Raw genomic sequence first — 21243 nt, forward strand, 5'->3', positions numbered from 1 at the left:
ACAAGGAAGAGTAGCCCCCATTGCTACAACTAGAGAAAGCCCATGCACAGCAACAAAGACCCAACACAGCCAAAAATAAATAAATAAACTTATTTTTTTTAAAAAGCAATACTTGGTAAATAGGAGTTGACACCTTAGATACAACCAATAATAAATAGGAACATTTAACTTTAATCTCACTTTACACATGATTCTTACAATGGAGGTGTGAGATAAGTTAATACTGCAATCTCCATTTCACAACTGAGAAAGGTAGATGAAGAGGTTAAGTAATTTCAAAACAATATTAAATATTTAAAGTGGACTCAGAGCTCTGCAAACCCTAATTTCTGTTCCAATATTCAACCTTCAACTGTAATTTCTTTTCATTCAAACACCTTTTGAATACCCTGTAAAGTTTTTTTTTAATATAGAATTTTCTTTTTAATTTTCTTATTAAGTAACCAACTTCATATATCCTGGGAGAAAAATTAGAAAAAGACAATTCAGAAATCTAATCCAGCCTTTCAGAGGTGTGCGAATTATCCTGTCGACGTACACAGTTTAAAAATCTTACATCTGATCTCATTCCAATAACCTATTCCATTTAAATGTACTACAAATCATGACTACCTGCTCCTCCTAAAAATCTTAATAATAGTTAACACACATACACTGGTTAAAATAGGCAGGGTATTTGCATATATGTGCCAAGTATTTTTAGTTTTACACATACTAATTCACTTTAACCTCTCAAAACGTCCACGAACTGTGCATTTGACAGATGAAAACAGGTATAGATAGGCTAAGTGATTTGCCCAAGGTCTCACAGCTAATCAGTGGCAGAGTGGAACTCAAAGCCACACTCTGGCTCCTGAAGCAGCACTTTCAAGCAGTAACCCTGCTCTCGGTCAGAAGCTGCTTTACTTCTGCCGCATTGAGAATAAATTACCTTTCTTCTGTTTTATATAGCAATTAGCAGATCCATCACTTCCAAACAATTCAAACAGGGCGACAAAAATCCACGTCCTTGAAAGGTCAATGTAAATCCAATTTAATGAGCGTGAACCTGGATTTTAATGTTACTAATGCCATTTGTTTAAATGACAGGCTGCTACACACTTGAAATCACAAAACAGAGCTTAAGTGAAAATGGAGGAAGGGTTTCTGAATTCTTTGTATGTATCTGAACAATAGGCTGGTAGCTCTTAAATAAGTATAACTGTGAGGCAAATTTGGTTGCATATATTACCTTCATCTGTTATTTAAACCAAAAGAAACAAAAATCCATTCTATTTCATTTTATTTAAGACTGATTTAGATTATATTTTTATTCTAATCCAGAAATTACAGAGTCTCGGTAAGAACTAGTCATTTCCCTCCTTCCCTTTCTATGGGACGCCCTCGATGCCCTTCCAGGATGCTGAGAGCCAGTCTTATACACGAAAAAGCTGGTTAATGATATTGTGCGTAAGTAATGTTTTAACTGCAGAGTAGTCTGTGTGTGTGTGTGTGTGCATGTGTTTGTTTTGTAACCACAAAACCAGAGGGGGAAGTGTAGGAGCAAGTGGGTTGAGCAGTGGCAAAAAACCTCATGACACATCTCTCCGCCCCCTGCGTTGGGGGAGAACGTCTGGAGCAGCCTTTAAATTCTGAGAGGTCCTGGTTGTCAGCAGCAGGGAGAGGAGGCGGCCAGAGTGCAGCACTGAGCACAGACAGAATCAGCACCGCCTGGGACCGGGCTCTTCTCCGCCGCCGCAGACCAAGGTAAGGCTGCAGTCTGCTGCTTGCTTGCTGTCCTACGTAGGCACTGTTTCATTTCATGGGGAAGGTCAAGCTGTAAGGGAGAGAGTTGAACAGTAAAAGGTGTTCATCAGACTTAAACGGCCCTAGTCTTCGGAATAAGCATGCCAGATCCAGGGCAGATCTCCTGCAGGAAAGGCGGCCGGCTATTTTGAAAGACAGTCGAATACAAAACTCAAAAATATTTCCACGCCATCCTCAAAAGAACTGAAAGTACTTCTTGCCATCAGAAAAAAAAAGGAAATGTCTGTGCCCCTTTGGAATGATTCTATCTACATCATTTTAAATGGATAGATGATTGTGGAGACATTTAAAAGGAAAATGATTTTTAGTGCTAATGTAAACAAATGATCATGCTAATTATTTAATGATTTGACTTATCCTGTTTTCAAGGAACAAAACCTTTCTGAGTATTTTCACCTCTGTATTTAGCTGTTAAAATTTATACAAAATACCTGTATGACACTATTTAGACTTACAAATAGGAAAGCTGTTGACTGTTTTCAGTGTTTTTCTTTTTCGTTTCAAATTTCTAGAATACCTTACTTAAATTACTAACTTTAGAGACAGCTTCATTTCACCTAAGTAACACCTTTTAAATAATTTAAGTTGAAAATCACATTTGAAATGCATGCTGGAAAATGGATAAAGCAAGTTTCTTTCACAGTTTTATTTTCTCTCTTTCTCTTTGTGTTTTTCTTCTCTGAAAAATAAATATTCCCATTCCAGCTTATTATTTGAACTCAATTAGTGTTGATCTGTTTTTAGGTTTAGATGGCTGGTGACGTGAGATAGCAACGGCATAATCTCTGAAACTCTAAATTTTAAAGTTGAATAAATATAGACTTGTAAAATTCCTCTCTCCTTGCCTAATAGGAAGAGATGGCGAATAGAGGAGGTGGCATTACAAATACTAACTCAAAAGATCATAATATTAAGAAGAAAATTTTTCTCTAAGAAGTAGAGGGTATTTCTACAGAAAATATATATTTATTTGTGACGATTTTGTAATGTGGTAGCCTAAAAAAGCATCACTGTTTTAACCTAGGAAAAGATCAACTATTTCTTACAAAATATTTTGCAGGAACATTCATTACGATGAGAATTGCAGTGATTTGCTTCTGCCTCTTGGGCATTGCCTCCGCCCTTCCAGTGAGTACAGCTGAATCTTAAAGAAAATTCCTCAGAATAAATGAATTGTGTGTTTCAAGGTGCTAGGAACACATTCACACTGTAATCTCTCTTCACCTTTTCTGTTTCCAAGGTTAAACACACTGATTCTGGCAGCTCTGAGGAAAAGCAGGTGAGCATCTTTTAGGTTTATCATATAGTTAAATTATTTTTGCAACTGCTGCAAGATGTGCTACAAACGTGTGGCAATTTTACTTATTTTCATAGTCAAACAAAATAACTTATAAGTATTTATTGAGTGCCTGCTATGGTTCTAGGCCAGTACCAAGCACAGAATTGCTTTTAATTAATATAGTCTCTTAAAACCAAACTAGATTTTTTAATATAATAAAATGATGCTCTAACCTATCATTTATGTAAAATGAGTTCTATGAAGTTGTGTGACTTTTTGTTTCCATGAGTCAACATACTGTTCTAGAAGTAAAAAGTTCCATCTTTTGCTTTACTTAGTGGCAAGCTAAGTTTAAAATTCACCTCACATATTGGAGAGTTGGCATAACCATAATATTCACAATATCTCCTAAGATATTTGCTAAGAAGCCCATTATAAAAAGAAAGTCTGTTTATGCTGTTTGTATCTATTGTGCTTATCAGATGACTTTAGATCACATTTTTCTAGCCAAACATAAGACCAAATCAAATTCTTTATTATAATTATTCGACCAGCACCATAGATGTACCTGCCCCTCCACAGGGTGAAACCATGCCAGCCAAACAACAAACGGGCGTTGTCCCAAGGAGCTTGGACAAAAAGGCACACAGAGTTCAATTCCAGATAAACAGAATAAAGGCCAACATAGAGCTGCCTGGGGTCACTGCAGTTAGATTGCTTAATGAAGATGTTAGGAGAAGTATTGCTGCGTGTGTTTGGGTGTGCAAGTGGGTATAAGTAAGTGTGTCTGTTTTCCAAGTGATTTAAGAACACAAGTGTTGAATCACAACAATAAGCCAGAAAATTAACATTTCCAGAGAAAATAGTGATCACACTTTTTGAGGCAACAATTAGTGCCTTTTTAATAGAATAAAATATGGCACATGAAGCCACGGCAGTATAAGTGGTTAAATGTTATTTAGGAGATAAGTGAAGAGCTCAACCTTCTAGAATCCTAGAAATCTAGAGCTAGTAGGAAAAATGGAAAGTCTGTAAAGAGACACCCCTGCAGATGAACACCGGTTATCTAGGAGTGATATGATTACTGGGTAGATTTTAGTTTGTTTTTCTTATCTATTTGTTCTTCATATTACTTTTTAAACATTATAAATTTATCTTATAAATACAGATAAAGCCTGTATTACAGGTATCATCAGAATAAATATGTACGTTCAATGTAATCAATCATAACATTTATCTGTATAATATTTATATAAATATATATATTTTAAAGAAAAAAAAAAGGGAAACTTTGAACTCATCTAGACCAGTAGTTTTCACATTTTTTAGTCAAGGAACACATTCTTTCAGCAAAAACTGTCATGGAAGCCCAATATGAAGCTGCTCTGGTTAGAGCCAACCATGGGGAAACCCAAAGTGCTACGACTGGTTTCCTTCCTGCTCTTCCCCTCCTTTGTGGCTGTGAAGGAATTCTTGGAACCCCCAGGGTAACTTTTCTCCGTGACAGAGATGTGAAGTGATTGCCCTGGGCTGTACAGCCCACCAGATGACACTTAATTCAGAGCAATTTCCACTCCTCTGCACTAGCATATTATTATCATTTTCCAGATGAATGACTTGGCCAAGTGAAAGGCCATTCCATTCATGTCTTTGGCACCTTAAAGCAATAGAACTTTTATGCAATGGTGTTGATATTACATTTCTGCACTGCCCACTAAGGTAGCCACTAGACACATGTGACTACTGAACACTCGAAATATAGCTAGTGCAACCGAGGAACTAAATTTTTTTTAATTAACTTAAATTTGAATAGCCACGTGTTTCATGGCTAGAGAATGGCATACTGGACAGCACAGCCTTAGAGAGTTTCTCCTTGTTCCACAGAGACAGGAAACAAGGAAGATCAACACAAATTAAGGGCGCCTCTGCTTTAGCTGTGTTTCATCTGAGAGTAATTTCTGCTAACAAACATGGAACAGAAAAGCACAGTGTATCATCAATGTGGACAGCCACTGGATTTGAACTCTGGCTCTGCTACTTACTATCACTTAACTTCATTGTGACTGAGTTTCTCCTGGTCTGTAAAATGGGAGTAATAATAATGATACCTATCCCAGGATGAAATGAATTAGCATTTGTAAATTACTTTGAAAGTGTGCCTGCCTCACGATAAGTGCTATGTAACGGTGTGTTAAATGACTCTACCAGAAAAAATAAATTATGAAAGATACAGCTAAGGCTCTAGTTGACTGAATAATGCATATTATGCTTATCGATCAAGACTGGGGAAGTCTAGTTGTTTTTTCAGCTTATCACTTAGAGATCCCTGTTTCTTTTTCTTAATAATGACAAATATGCAACTCTTTTTTTGTAGCTTTACAACAAATACCCAGATGCTATAGCCACATGGCTAAAACCTGACCCATCTCAGAAGCAGACTTTCCTAGCACCACAGGTATTTTTAATTTTAATTAATTCTAAATATTAAAATTCTCACAATTAAAGAACCACCACCACAAAAAATAGCCACCAAGCAGGCCATTTGGGCTTGTTAAATGGGTCTTTCCTGCGTGTTGGTAAACGTGAACTTAGGACACCAATTGATTTGTCATGTTGTCTTCCCGCTTAAGCCATCCACCAATGAGGCTAAAAAATAAGACCTGCTTTGTATGGAAAAGGCTAACTTTTGAATTAAAAAGTTAAGAGAGTATGATGTACACTGATTTGTACCCTTCCTTCTTCAGAATACTGTGTCCTCTGAGGAAACTGCTGACAACAAGCAAGAGGTGAGGTTCCACTTTGAATCCAAGGTCCATCATGTCTGGGAGGGACTAAGGAAGCAACTCTTTCTCCTAGTGGCATTGCCTGGGTTCAATTCTGGCAAAATTCCATTAAAAAATTCTCCAGTAAATGCCCTGTCTATCCACTGGCCTGAAATTCCAGGGGTGCATAACATTCCCTACCCAAAGCCTTGAACTTTCTGCAGATCTGATTATACTGGGCCAACAGTATGGTGGGCTCTAGGTCAGGGATGGTGGAAGTAGAGCCTTTACTGAGTGGAGTGGAGGTGCGGGTATAGGAGAAATATTATGGGATGGGCTCCTGGTAGCCCGATTCATATTTGTCTCATTTCTCTGAGTGACTCTGCCACCACCATCCAAGGGAACAATAGGAACTAGGAACTTTCTCCTCAAAACCCGCATCTTGAGACCCACCCTCCCTTCCTAACATGAGCTCAGCCAACCATAAAAAAAAAAAAAAAAATTTCCTGTCTAAAACTTGCTCACAAAAAACACAAGTATTTACTAAATGTCAGAAATACCAGGTTTCAAATAAGTTTAGTGTGGCAGGAAATGTTTACTAATGTCTGCTGTTTGAAATACTAAGCCTCTTGCAATTTATTTAAGATGTTTTGTTGCTGTCATCTAATATCTGGTAAGCATCTAATTAATGCCTACCAAAGCCAAGACTTTGACTCCAGGAACGTTTCCGTTGCTAACATAATGGTTTATTTAATAACTATTCTTTTTATTGGAATTATTAATGTATTTGCTAAGCAAAGGGATAACTTAAATTTGTTTTCCTTAAGATTCTATTTGAAGATGCTAAGAATTTCTAATAAGGAAAGTGAGATAAATGACCCAATATATTTGCAATCAGAAGTGTGATAGACATTAACTGGTTAATTGAGCTGCAGTTTATACACATGGATAACAGTCGCCTTTTGATTATCCAGGCTAATAGGGAGGAGTTTTAGGTTTGGGGGTAAGCATTGATACATGGATGCTCTGATCTCCTGAGAATTGTCATAGAAAAAAACAATCTCACAATTATGTATCTCTATTTACTGCATTATTGAATTTGGTAAATTAAATAGTGTCTAAAATGAACAAGGAAAAACATGTTATCGATATAAATTTATAACTCATACATTTGGCTTGAAAATAATGTTTATGAAAAAGCAAGAAAAATGCCTCAGAATAGGATTCCATTTATCCTTGTGTTAAAAGGGAAATTGGAAGATGCTCACTTTAGCTCTTAAAAGCCACTGAGTGCTTTGTCGTGAATACAAAGATTCTGAAACTGGGACTTCCCTGGCGGCCTGGTGGTTAAGACTTCGCCTTCCAAGGCAGGGGGTACGGGTTCGATCCCTGGTCAGGGAGCTGGGGTCCCACGTGCCTCATGGCCGAAACACCAAAACATAAAACAGAAGCAATATTGTAACAAATTCAATAAAGACTTAAAAAAAAAAAAAGATTCTGAAACTAAATAAAGATAGTAAAAGGCTAAGGCACCGTAAAGGCTAAAGGAAAATAAAAACCCTTACACCAATTTTTCCGGCCATCTTGATTTTTAGACCCTCCCGAGTAAGTCCAATGAAAGCCCTGAGCACACAGACACTGTGGATGACGAAGACGATGGAGACAGCCAGGACACTGATGCAAATGACTCCAATGACGCTGACCATTCCGACGAGTCTCACCATTCTGATGAGTCTGATGAAGTGGTCACTGATTTTCCCACTGACGTTCCAGCAACCTCCGTTTTCACTCCACCTGTCCTGACCGGAGACACATACGACGGCCGAGGTGATAGTGTGGCTTATGGACTGAGGTCGAAATCTAAGAAGTTCCGCAGGTCTGAAGTCCAGGTAAATCCTTGAACAAGACACATGAGATGGTTATGAGTAGAGCCCAGTTCTAGGGAACAAGGGTCTGCATGCTCATTTGTTCATTCATTCAGCAGGTATTATTACTTTATGATCATTGAATACAAAACCTTTTCCCACTTGGTGGTTTTTGTATTAAAGTCCACATAATTTCTCCCTAATTTTGTCTCTCAATCACAATGCTATTTTTCCAAATCCTGGTTATAAAGCACTTACTCTATTTGCTTTTTTATTTATTTATTTTTAAAATTTATTTATTTTATTTATTTATTTTTGGCTGTGTCAGGTCTTTGTTGCTGCGCATAGGCTTTCTCTAGTTGCGGCGAGTGGGAGCTACTCTTCGTTGCAGTGCGCAGGCTTCTCACTGCAGTGGCTTCTCTTGTTGCGGAGCACGGGCTCTAGGCACGTGGGCTTCATGAGTTGTGGCGCAGGGGCTCAGTAGTTGTGGCTCGCGGGCTCTAGAGCACAGGCTCAGTAGTTGTGGCGCACGGGCTTAGTTGCTCTACGGCATGTGGGATCTTCCCTGCCCAGGGCTCGAACCCGTGTCCCCTGCACTGGCAGGCGGACTCTTCACCACTGCGCCTTCAGGGAAACCCTCTATTCACCTTTTTAAATTAAAAAAGGATCTGGATTTAGCACATAGCCCTGCCATGTACTAGTCCCTTTACTTTTAACTTTCGATTCATTTTCCCTTTATGTAAAACAGATAATGAGACCTTCCTCATGGGTTTCCTCTCATACAAAATTGATGTACCTATTGAACTAGAGGAGATGACATAATGAAAGGACTTGGTTTGAAAAAATGTAACATGCTAGTATTATTTTTTTTGCTTCAGCCAAATTTAGACATTTTTAGAGAATACGTTGGGCTGAAAGTTAGAAAGCAGAAGAAAATTACAGTGTTCCCATCTCTGGCTGTTTATTGAATTCTTCTCCCGTTTGTGCTGTGATTCAGTATCCAGATGCCACAGAGGAGGACGTCACGTCACACGTGGAGAGTGAGGAGGTGGGTGATGCACCCAAGGCCATCCTGGTTGCCCAGCGCCTCCACAGGTCTTCTGACTGGGACAGCCGCGGGAAGGACAGTCAGGAGACTAGTCAGCCGGACGACCGCAGTGTGGAAACCCACAGCCGCGAGCATTCCAAAGAATTCAAGCTGAAGGCCGAGGATGAGAGCAGTGAGCGTTCCGACGTGATTGAGAGTCAGGATAATTCCAAAGTCAGCCATGAGTTCCACAGCCAAGAATTCCGTAGCCAGGAAGACAAGCTAGTCCCAGACCTTAAGAGTGAAGAAGACAAACACCTGAAATTTCGCGTTTCTCATGAATTGGATAGTGTCTCTTCCGAGGTCAACTAAAAGGAGAAACATACAGTTTCCTACTTTGCTTTTAGTAAAAAGAAAAAATACATTATAGCAGAGTGGGACAGAATATGAAATGCTTATTTCTCTGCTTAGTTGGTGAATGTATATGTGTGTGGATCTGGAAACAGATCATGGTTTTGATCATTAGTTTAGTGTGTGACTTCATGGTAACACCCTTGTAAACTAAAAGCGTCAGGGTTTAGCCTATGTTCTTTCCATCTAAGAAATGCAAACCATCACTGCATTTTAATGTTTGCTACCCTTTTATGAAAAGAAGTTTACGTAGAAGCAAAAAAAACTTTTACACACTTAGAGAATATAAAATTTCATGTCACTATGATCTTTTGTTTTTTTAATTAGTTTATATTTTGTTGTGATTATTTTTGTTGGTGTGAATAAATCTTATATCTCGAATGTAATGAGAGTTTGGTGGTGTCAATTGCATTTCTTATTTGATTCCCTACAGTTGCCTAGCAATTAATACATGTAATCATTTTAATTAATGTGCTGGACTTAGTAGACAGCAATCTAAGACCTTCTGGATCAAACATACAGCCCCTGGCTGAGCTAAAGTTCCCAGTCAAGGAAACAGGAGTCAAGTGGAGGTTGATATTCAGCCAGAACTCCTTCAACTATGCAGGGCTCTGTAGGCCACTTCCACTGAGTGAGAGCAAACTTTTTCTAATTTTCACAAAGCTGATATAAAAGCTAATGAAAGCTTAGATGCAATCACAAATCAATTTTATTGTTTTTTACCATTCTCCATTCATTTTCTCAGTGAATTTATGCTTTCTTGCCCTTGGATTACAACTTGGTAAGTCCCATAGCTATTCTGATCACTTATAGATAATAAACAAATAGTCCCTTTGTACTGGAAAAAACCTAAAAGTTAATAATCAAAATTTTCAACTCCATTCAAAACTAAAAGTCCTGGAAACCTGAAGTGGAGCAAGTGCCTTATTTCTATGCCTTGCTCCTCTGCTCTTCTTAAGACTAGAAATCTCATTGGAAATCTAAAAATTCTCTATTAAACAACTCTTGGGACAAAAGGGGAAAAAAATTTTTTTTTTAAACTTTTAATTTTTTAATTTAATTTAATTTATTTATTTATTTATGGCTGTGTTGGGTCTTCGTTTCTGCGCGAGGGCTTTCTCCAGTTGCGGCGAGCGGGGGCCACTCTTCATCGCGGTGCGCGGGCCTCTCACTATCGCGACCTCTCTTGTTGCGGAGCACAGGCTCCAGACGCGCAGGCTCAGTAGTTGTGGCTCACGGGCCCAGTTGCTCCGCGGCATGTGGGATCCTCCCAGACCAGGGCTCGAACCCGTGTCCCCTGCATTGGCAGGCAGACTCTCAACCACCGCGCCACCAGGGAAGCCCCAGGGGAAAATTTTTAATTGCAGAATTTCTAAAAAATAGTTCTAATGAAAACATAAACTCAATAGAGTACAGTTAAACCAGTGATCACAGAAAATCCATAGCCTTAAATTCTTGCAGCAACAATAAAAGAATGAAAATAAGGATACTGAGCTGCCATCTTAAAAATTAGAAAAGAGCAACAAAGTAAAGCAAAAGAAAGCACAGGGAAGGAGATAACAAAGTTAAAAGTAATAGGGAACAGAAAAAATAGTAGAAATTAATAAATCAAAATGCTGGTTCTTTGTTAAAAAAAAAAAATCAGCACCACAGATAAACCACTAGCTAACCCAATAAAGGAAGAAGGGTAGAAAGCACAAATAGGAAATAAAAAGAAGGAGATAACCAAGGACATGAGGAAGTTTTACAAATCAGAAGCAACTTATATTTTGCACAACTCAGTACAAGTTAAACAGAAAACCTAGATGAAATAGATTATTTCCTAGGAAAATAAAATTTACCAAAATTAACTTTGCTAATCATAGAAAACACAAATAGACAAACTTCTATAGTGGAAAGAGAAAAAGTTATCAAAGAACTAACTATAAAAACTAGACCCAAATGATTTTACAGTGGAATTTTATCAAAACTTCAAAGACCAGATAACCCTAATACCATTTAAATTGTAGCAGAAAAAGAAAACTCTCAAATGATCTTTATGAAACAAGTATTACTTTGACACTCAAACCTGGTAATGATTGCAAACACACACACACACACACACACACACACACACGTATAAATCAGTCTCACTCATAAGTAGCAGTGGAAAAATTATAAATAAACAGAATCTAAAATCAAGTTTAAAGAAGGCATCATAATCAAGGGCGATTTATACCCAAACAATGATGCTTCAATATTGGTAAATTCATTCCTATAATTCACCATATAGTTAGATCTAGGGAGAAAGATGTCAAATGATTAGACTTATAGATGATAAAAAAGAATTTGTATCAGTCAGCTATTCCTGTGAAAATAATGAGTAACAAACACCCTCAATATCTAAGTAGCTTAGGACATCAAATATTTTTCTTTTTCTCCTTCAACAGTCTGTGGGTTTGCAGGGGTGGTTGTACTTCAGGCTGCAGGTTGGATTCAGGTCTGCTCCATACGTCTCTCTATCTAGGATCAACTATCCAGGGCATGTCTGTCTTTCTGATGGTAGAGGCAGGAACAGAAGACAGGTGAGCAGAAACATATGATGCTTTGGGCTTAGAACTGACACACTGTCACTTTTGATCAAATCCCATTGTTCAAAGCAAGTCATACACGTAGAAAGCAAACTTATGGTTACCAAAGGGGAAAGGGGGGGAGGGCTAAATTAGGAATTTTGGATTAGCAGATACACACTATATAATAGATAAACAACAAGGACTTAGTCTATAGTACAGGGAACTATATTCAATATCTTGTAATAACCTATAATGGAAAAGAATCTGAAAAAGAACATATATATATATATGCCATACACCTGCAACATTGTAAATCATCTTGCCATACACCTGCAACATTGTAAATCAACTATACTTCAGTTAAAAAAATTAAAGACAAAGCAAGTCATATGATCAAACCCAATATCAATGTGCAGGTTAAGTACAGTCCCCACACATGAACGAGGAAGGGAAAAAACAATCGTGAACAAATAATAAACTGTAATACAGCCCTTGACAAATTTCAACACTCATTCATAATTTCATAAAAATAAAATAAAAATTAAGGGACACTTCCTTGACATGATGAAATATTTTATATCTCAGCCCCAAACCTGCACCATACCTAATGAAGAAACATTACAGGCATTCCCATTAAGATCAAGGACGAAGCAAGTATGTCCTTTCTCTCCACTACTATATAACATAGGTTTGGAGATATAAGCTAATAATAATAAACATTTAGATGCATAAGAATTGAGAAATAATTAATTTATATCTTTATGTAGATTATATAATACAACACCTAGAAAACAGAGAATCAGTACTAAAAATAAAACTAACCAGTTCTGAAATATAGCGTGGTATAAAATTTAGCTAAGAACATATACAGAAAAAGTACTAACGGTGACCATTCAAAAGGTATAATGTCATTTAATATAGAAACAAACAAAATAAAAGATAAAATACTTAACAGGAAATGTGCCAAAACTGTTTTGGAAAACTGTGAAACACTCCTATAGGACAAAAAAGAGGCCTTAAACAAATAGAAACACATTGTTTGTTCTCATATAGGAAAATTCAACATCATAAAGATGTCAGTTCTCCCTCAATAATATATAAATGCAATGTGATTCTAAATAAAATAAAAGTAAATTTTTCCCCCTGGAGCGATGCAAGCTAATTCTACAGTTCATATGGGAAAAAAAAACATGCAACAATATGAAGGAAAATCCTGAAAAATAAAAGCAATAAGGGAGGATTAGCCCTAACAAATATTCAATCAGACTATAAAGCCTCTCTGATGAAAACACTGTGGTACCAGCAAATAGAGTGAACCAAAAAGCAAGTCCTCATTAGACACCAAATCTACTGATACTTTGATCTTGGACTTCCCAGCCTCCAAAACTGTTAGAACGAAATGGTGTTTATAAGGCACCCAGTCTGTAGTAGCCCAAACAGACTAAGACACCACCATCCTGTCGTCATCATTAGTCAAGTGCACTGCGCTTCCAACGTACTTGCTTTGGTTGGCACTTCATCACAATCAGCCATAGGTGATTGCTTTATTAATTGTGTTGTGGCGTGCCATCAAACACAAGGATCCCATTTCCCATCGGCAAGCGGCTCAGCACAGTACTCAGATCCGAGGGCATGACCAAGATAATCCTGAAATTGCATTTTTGAATGGTGGTACCATTAAAGACCATCCTCTGTACTGTATCAGTCAAGGTTCAGTGAGAAGACAAGAAACAAACCAGTAATTTAAACAGGGAAAATTTAACATAAAGAATGATTAACTAGAAACAGGGGGTTAACCACAGGAGATTAAAAAAAAACTAATAACTAATAACTAATGTTCTTGTCAACTGCATTATTATGAACTTTCATCAAATCTTTAACAGTGGTCATTTTTAAGTCTTTTGTTATTTACAGACAGTTCTGGGTGTACTCTGATGCTTTTGTAAATATGTTCCTATAAAAGGGTTTCATCTTTAAGAAATTCATGGAAAAGACTCTGACAAGTACAGGTTTCTGGTAACTGACTGTACTGCTGAACTGAATGAATAAGCATTTTCAGAACTCTAATGAAAAACTGATGAACTCATAAAAGTGCTAACAAAAGATCAAGATGAAAAAAAAAAATTAATTACATGGGACTGAGTGAACTGAAGAGGATGAGTATAATTTTTGTGACTTTCTGTCTGAATTAAAAAAAAAAAAAAAATCCCACAAGGACTCAGAGGCAAAGAATATACAAATCAATTTTCACTGCAAAGTAAAGGAGCTGTTACAGTGGAGGATTACGGGACTGAGTGTCAATATTATGACATAGTATGAGTGTGTTTCATGTTTGGTAATTGCAATCATTGTTGCTTTTGTTGTGGTCATCCATGTACAATGCTTGGTGTCAGTCTATTTATCTCTTGTAAAAATAAAATGCAGTGTGTGTGTGTGAAAAAAAAAACAAAAAAAAAACAAACAAAACAAAACAAAACAAAACAAAACAAAACAAAAAAGCCTTAACAGTACCATAGGATTGAGAGTACTCAAATAAGGAACGATTTGGAGAGAGGCGCCCTCTCCCCCAAACTGAGATCAGACTTCATTAAAGAGTCTAGGGGATGACAGAGCAGTTTGCGGTCCATAGCTGGTGAGCTGAAGTCGCCAAACAGGGCACCTCCCACCGGAGTGCCAGTAAACTGAGGCTGGCAAGCAGGAAACTTGACGGTCCACGACTGAGCAGGAAACCGCCTGCCAGGATGCCAGCAAAACCAGCTGTACTGGACGTTCTGCAAGCACGTCACAGCAGCTGTTCTTCAGGAGCAAAAAGAGAGGACGCACACCAGCCCAAGCCGCCCGTCCCCTGCAGTGTCCTTCCAGTGCCCTCTGCTGACAAAGCCTGCCATTGTGCCAGCTGGCAAAGGAAACGTGCTTACAGGATCCAACTCCAGTATTACAAAGTGGGACAGAGGCAATGGGCTCTGAGAAGGACAGCAGTAAACTGAGAGCTGTCGCAGGCTCTTGGAGGAAAAGGCTTATTCACGGTCTTGGGCAAAATGAGTTAAAAATTAAGCCTGGGAAGCCTCTTTAATAATAGAAAGCAAGAAAGCATTCAAAGACAAAATGGAATCATATTCATGGGACCGAAGAGCAGACTTGAAGGGAACTTCCATCGGCCAAAACTGGAGTAATTTGAGAGTAAAAAGAATAATGGCAGTAATAGATAATAGCAAACTGGATTTCTTAATTCCGTTAGTATATAGTGATACTATAAGAGAGAGCATAAAAGAAAGATCTTCTTTGCAGATGAATGCCAACTTATAATAAATGTAGGAGAAATCATAAAATTACAAAATCATTTTGCAACCCACAGTGTAGTATTGATTCAGGAAATGATCCCTAATGAATGTTAAAATCATTGCACAGAAGGTTATGGCGAACAGGATATTCACCTGGTCTCAGAACACCACTCAACTAATTACTTATTCCAAAGCAAGAAGATGCTTTTCACTAAAGAGATTTAGTAGTCACCCTCTTCATCCAGTAATCAAACAGCTTCACTAATGGGACTATTAGATATGTACCTTCTAATGTGACACAATAAGAAGATGCACCATCACCTATGAAATGCTTTTGTAAGAAATGTTTAACCGATTCAAATCAGAAGAAAACAAACAAATCTAGAAATTGAGCTACTCTGTAATGCAACAGACTTCAACTTTCTGAAAAGTAGGGTTGCCAGATAAAATACAGGACACTCACTTAAATTTGAATTTCAGACGGACAATAAATCATCTTCTAGTGTAAGCATGGGGCATATGATACTAAAAGATGATTGTCTGACCTTCAAATTAACTGAGCATCCTGAGCATATTTTTCTTTTCTAAATCTTTCAGTACTACAAAAACAGTCAATGTGATGAGAGAAAAAGAAGGGCATAGGTGAGGGAGGATACTAGATTAAAAGCTTAAACAGGTATAACCAAGGGCAAAACAGGAAGTCTGATTGACTCCTGGATTAAAAAAGAAATAAAACTACACAACACATTTGAGGAGCAATTATGGTAATTTGAATATACACAGTACGTTAGATGATATTATGGAATTATTAATAGTTTTCTTAGGCGTGATCATTGCATTATGTTTATGAAAGTGGATCAGGCTTTATTCTTAAGAGATGTACAATGAAGTATTTACAGATGCATCTAGCAAAACCTCTCAAAGCAATCTTGAGAAAGAAAAGCAAAGCTGGAAGCATCACTTCCTGATTTCAAACTATTTTATGGTACTGGCATAAAAAGACACAGAGACCAATGGAACAGAACTGGGGGCTGAGAAATAAATATATGGTCAACAAATCTTTGACAAGGGCACCAAGAATACTCAATAGGGAAAGGATAATCTCTTCAGAAAACGATGCTGGGAAAACTGGATGTCCACATGCAAAAGAATGAAATTAGACCCTTATCTTATACCATACACAAAAATTAACTCAAAATGCATCATATAGTGCATTATACAGTGTTGGTGGAAATGTAAACTGGCACAGCCTTTATGAAAAACAGTATGGAGGTTCCTAAAAAATTAAAAATAGAACTACCGTATGAGCCAACAATCCCACTTCTGGATATACATCGAAACGAAATGAGATCAGTATATCTCAAAGAGATATCTGCACTCTCATGTTCATTGCGTCATTATTCACAATAGCCAAGATATGGAAACTACATAAGTCCATCAACAGATGAATGGATAAAGAAAACGTGGTGTGTGTGTGTGTGTATATATATATATATATACACACACACACACACACACGATGGAATATTATTCAGTCATTAAAAAACAAGGCAATCCTGCTGTTTGCAATGATATGGATGAACCCAGAGGACATTATGCTAAGTGAAATAAGTCAGACACAGAAAGACAAATACTGTATCATCTCACCTATACGTGGAATCTAACAAATTCAAACTCATAGAACCAGTCATTTCCAGGGCTGGCTGGGGTGTGGTGGAAATGAGAAGATGTTGGTCAAGGGTACAAACTTTCAGTAATAAGGTGAATAAGTTCTGGAAATCTAATGTACAGCATGGTGATTATAGTTAATAATACTGCATTTACTTGAAATTTGCTAAGAGACTAGGTCTTAAGTGTTCTCACCATGATACACACACCTACATAGTTACACGAGGTAATTATGTGAGGTAATGGATGTGTTAATTAACTTGATTATGATAATAATGTCACAATAAATATGTATATTAAATCACCATATTGTACAACTTTTTAAAAAAATCGCATCATACAACCCAATTATGTACAATTTTTATTTGTAAATCATATTGCAATAATGCTGGAAAAAATAAATGTAAATAGATGAAGCCCCTCTGTTCAAAGACAGATTCATATAATGATAAAAATAATAACAATAATAATAAATAATAATAATAATAAATCCTACAACGTTTTTGTTTCTCTTTGTTTTATGTGTTTCCCTTATAAACAGGTTAAATTTTTTTAAAGAATTGCAATAGTACTGTCAAAGAAGTAGAATTAAAAAGCAAATAGCATGCAATGTAGCTATGAGTCTATTCTATACTGTTAAAGGTCCAATAAAGATATAACTATTATGAACCATTACACGCCAAATAACAGGGCAACAAAATGTTACATAGCAAAAACTATTACAATCACAATAAATAATTGATGAAAACATAATAATAGGAAAACCTAGATGACCTTGGGTATGATGATGACTTCTTAGATAAGATACCAAAGGTGTGATCCATGAAAGAAAGAATTTGTAAGCTGGACTTCATTAAAATTTAAAAGTTCTGCTCTGCAAATGACAATGTCAAAAGAATGAGAAGACAAGCTACAGACTGGGAGAAAATATTTTAAAAGACACATTTGATAAAAGACTGTTATCCAAAACATAAAAGGAATTCTTAAAACTCAACAATAGGAAGATAAACAACACGGTTAAAAAATGGACCAAAGATTTTTTGATGATGGCCATTCTGACTGGTGTGAGATGATATTTCATTGTAGTTTTGATTTGCATTTCTCTAATGATTAATGATGTTGAGCATTCTTTCATGTGTTTGTTGGCAATCTGTATATCTTCTCTGGAGAAATGTCTATTTAGGTCTTCTGCCCATTTTTGGATTGGGTTGTTTGTTTTTTTGTTATTGAGCTGCATGAGCTGCTTGTAAATCTTGGAGATTAATCCTTTGTCAGTTGCTTCATTTGCAAATATTTTCTCCCATTCTGAGGGTTGTCTTTTGGTCTTGTTTATGGTTTCCTTTGCTGTGCAAAAGCTTTTAAGTTTCATTAGGTCCCATTTGTTTATTTTTGTTTTTATTTCCATTTCTCTAGGAGGATACAGCCACTATGGAGAACAGTACGGAGGTTCCTTAAAAAACTAAAAATAGAACTACCATACGAACCAGCAATCCCACTACTGGGCATATACCCTGAGAAAACCATAATTCAAAAAGAGTCATGTACCACAATGTTCATTGCAGCTCTATTTACAATAGCCAGGACATGGAAGCAACCTAAGTGTCCATCATCAGATGAATGGATAAAGAAGATGTGGCAATGTATACAATGGAATATTACTCAGCCATAAAAAGAAACGAAATTGAGATATTTGTAGTGAGGTGGATGGACCTAGAGTCTGTCATACAAAGTGAAGTAAGTCAGAAAGAGAAAAACAAATACCGTATGCTAACACATATATATGGAATCTAAGAAAAAAAAAAAAACAACAAGAAGGTCATGAAGAACCTAGGGGCAAGACGGGAATAAAGACACAGACCTACTAGAGAATGGACTTGAGGATACAGGGAGGGGGAAGGGTAAACTGTGACAAAGTGAAAGAGTGGCATGGACATATATACACTACCAAACGTAAAATAGATAGCTAGTGGGAAGCAGCCGCATGGCACAGGGAGATCAGCTTGGTGCTTTGTGACCACCTAGAGGGGTGGGATAGGGAGGGTGGGAGGGAGACGCAAGAGGGAGGGGATATGGGGATATATGTATATGTATAACTGAATCACTTTGTTATAAAGCAGAAACTAACACACCATTGTAAAGCAATTATACTCCAATAAAGATGTTAAAAAAAAAAAAATGGACCAAAGACCTTAACAGACACCTTACCAAATAAGCATATAAAAAACCTCCACATCATATGTCATCAGGGAAATGTAAATTAGAACAGTGAGATAACACTACACACCTATTAGAATGGCCAAAATCCAGTACACGGACGACATCAAATGCTGGCAAGGATCACTGCTGGTGGTGATGCAAAACGGTACAGCCACTTTGGAAGACAGTTTGGTAGTTTCTTACAAAACTAAACATACTCTTACCACAGGATACAGCAACTTACCCAAAAGAGCTGAAAACATAACCACACAAAAACCTGCACATGGATGTTTATAGCAACTTTATTCATTATTGCCAAAACTTGGAAGCAACCAAGGTATCAGTGGGTGAATGGCTAAATAAACTGTTGTATATCCAGACAACAGAATTTTATGCAGCACTGAAAAGGAATGAGTTCTCCATGAAAAGACATGGAGAAAACTTTAAAGCATACTACTAAGTGAAAGAAGCCACTCTGAAAAGGCTACATACTGTATGACTCCACTAGATGACATTCTGGAAAAAGTAAAACTATGCAGACAGTGAAAAGATCAGTGGTTGCTGGGAGCTAGGGGGTGAGGGAGGGATGAATAAGCGCAGCTCAGAGAATGTTTACCGCAGAGAAACTATTCCGTATACACTGTAATAATGGATATATGTCATTATACACTTGTCCAAAACCATAGAATGTACAACGCCAAAAGTGAACGCTAATATAGACTACAGATTTTAAGTGGTAATATTGTGTCAACGTAGGCTCATCAATTGTAATAAACGTCCCACTCTGATCTGGATGCTGATAGTAGGGGAAGCTATGCTTATGTGGAGGCAAGGGTTATCTGGCAAATCTTTGTATTTTCTTCTCAACTTTGTTGCGAAACTAAAACTGATCTAAAGCAAAGTCTTTAAATAAGGGCGAAAGAATATAATAAAGTAAAAAGTTTTAACATATCACTTAGATTCACTTAGGAAATAGATGACATACTCAACAGACTATTTTGACCAAAACTTAGAGCAAACAAGCTTTTATTCTAGGCTAATTCAGCTTCACTACTGAGGCATTACCCTTCTGAGGTTTCTACTCAACACCCCATGTATTGCAAGGTTTCTCCGCTTTGGATGTTTGAAGAATTTTTAAAATTCCCCCTCTATGAGAGTATCAAGAATGTTTCCACCTGCCCCTTTCTGGTAATTCTTCCTCTTGCCTCGGGCAGATTCTTCAAATGCTTTGAAGACTCAAGGGCAAAACCCTGGAGATCTCTGGAGCTCTTTCTCTGTGTGGCTCTCTCCTCTCTAGTACTCTGTGAATTCCATCCACCTTGGCTCCCCCAACTTCTGAACTTACTCTGTCTTCTCAACTAAGGGAGACTGCAGAGCAGCCTGGAATCACTCTCTAGGGAATTACTGGAGAAACCATAGGACTCACGTTGTTTGTTTATCTTCTTTCAAGGATTACTATTCATCACTGCCCGTTGTCCAATGTTTGAAACCATTCATCATAAATTTTGACTAGTTTCTTATTTGTTTAAGGTAAGTGGGTAAATATGTTTCTGTTGCTCCATCAGGGCCAGGAACAGAAATCCTTTAAAAATAATTTTAACTTTAAAAAAAAGAATGAAAAAGATCGAATAAAATATATGACCATGCGGAAATGAAAAGTGAGCTGGCATAATTCATGAAAGGAATTAAGGATTTAAAATAAATAATTAGGGAAATGAAAGCCACATGTAAAACTACAAAAATATGAAAAGTACAGGAACATGGGGGACATGATTTGTAAAAATCCTATTAAAAACAAAACCAGAAAATGACAGAAACCATTAGAAAGACGATAATGCAGAAATTAAACAGTAGCTCCAACATATGCATTATTGGTATTCTTGGATTAAGGGAACAAAACAAATGAAACAGAATATTTCAAAATTATAAAAGTAAAAAGCTTTTCTAAAATAAATGAACATTTTAATTTACTGATTCAACCTGTACAGTATTTCCCAGAAAAACAATTATGCAGAATGATCGACCCAAATGTGTACTCTTTAAAAAACTCACTAAACAGGTAACTTTTGGACAGAAAAATCAAGTCACCTGCTAGGGCTGAGAGAAAAAAAAAAATGTGGGTTTAATCAGACCTCCTACTTCTCCATAGCAACATTTAATGGCAGAGGAAGGTGGAGAAATGTTTCTAGAATGCTGAAAACAAGAAAAAAAAGATTGAGCCAAAAATATTGTGCCCAGCCCATTTGTTTTATGTTTATGGCAACAGAAAGGCATTCTCAATTTTGTACATATTCTGGGAACAATGAGGCTTTAATGCGTCCGCCTTAAAAAAACAAAAAAAAAAAACCAACAAAAAAAGAACTGCTTGATAAAAAATCTATCCCAAAAAACTAAAC

At 37.0% G+C, this 21243-nt stretch overlaps 1 protein-coding gene and 1 long non-coding RNA gene across 2 annotated transcripts in view; both read left to right on the top strand.

Moving 5' to 3' along the window:
* The window catches only part of LOC309660844, a 398319-nt gene that overhangs the window by 190018 nt on the left and 187058 nt on the right, over positions 1-21243 (top strand). The gene's annotated exons all lie outside the window — the stretch shown is intronic.
* On the top strand, positions 1633-9536 carry SPP1 (secreted phosphoprotein 1). The gene is made up of 7 exons (XM_082461844.1): positions 1633-1746; positions 2867-2934; positions 3047-3085; positions 5460-5540; positions 5830-5871; positions 7443-7736; positions 8710-9536. Exons 2-7 carry the CDS (start codon positions 2881-2883, stop codon positions 9109-9111), a joined length of 912 nt encoding a protein of 303 aa, XP_082317970.1. The 5' UTR covers positions 1633-1746; positions 2867-2880; the 3' UTR covers positions 9112-9536.

This window comes from Balaenoptera physalus, assembly GCF_965194825.1.
Source record: "Balaenoptera physalus genome assembly, chromosome: 5".
In the NCBI taxonomy this organism is placed as follows: Eukaryota; Metazoa; Chordata; class Mammalia; order Artiodactyla; family Balaenopteridae; genus Balaenoptera; species Balaenoptera physalus.

What these genes read in the sequence shown, in the direction of transcription:
- SPP1 (XM_082461844.1), top strand. Translation starts at nt 2,881, where the DNA reads ATGAGAATTGCAGTGATTTGCTTCTGCCTCTTGGGCATTGCCTCCGCC. An exon ending in AGACTTTCCTAGCACCACAG is followed by an intron (nt 5,541 to 5,829) that starts GTATTTTTAATT and finishes TTCCTTCTTCAG; the next exon opens with AATACTGTGTCCTCTGAGGA. An exon ending in TCCGCAGGTCTGAAGTCCAG is followed by an intron (nt 7,737 to 8,709) that starts GTAAATCCTTGA and finishes GCTGTGATTCAG; the next exon opens with TATCCAGATGCCACAGAGGA.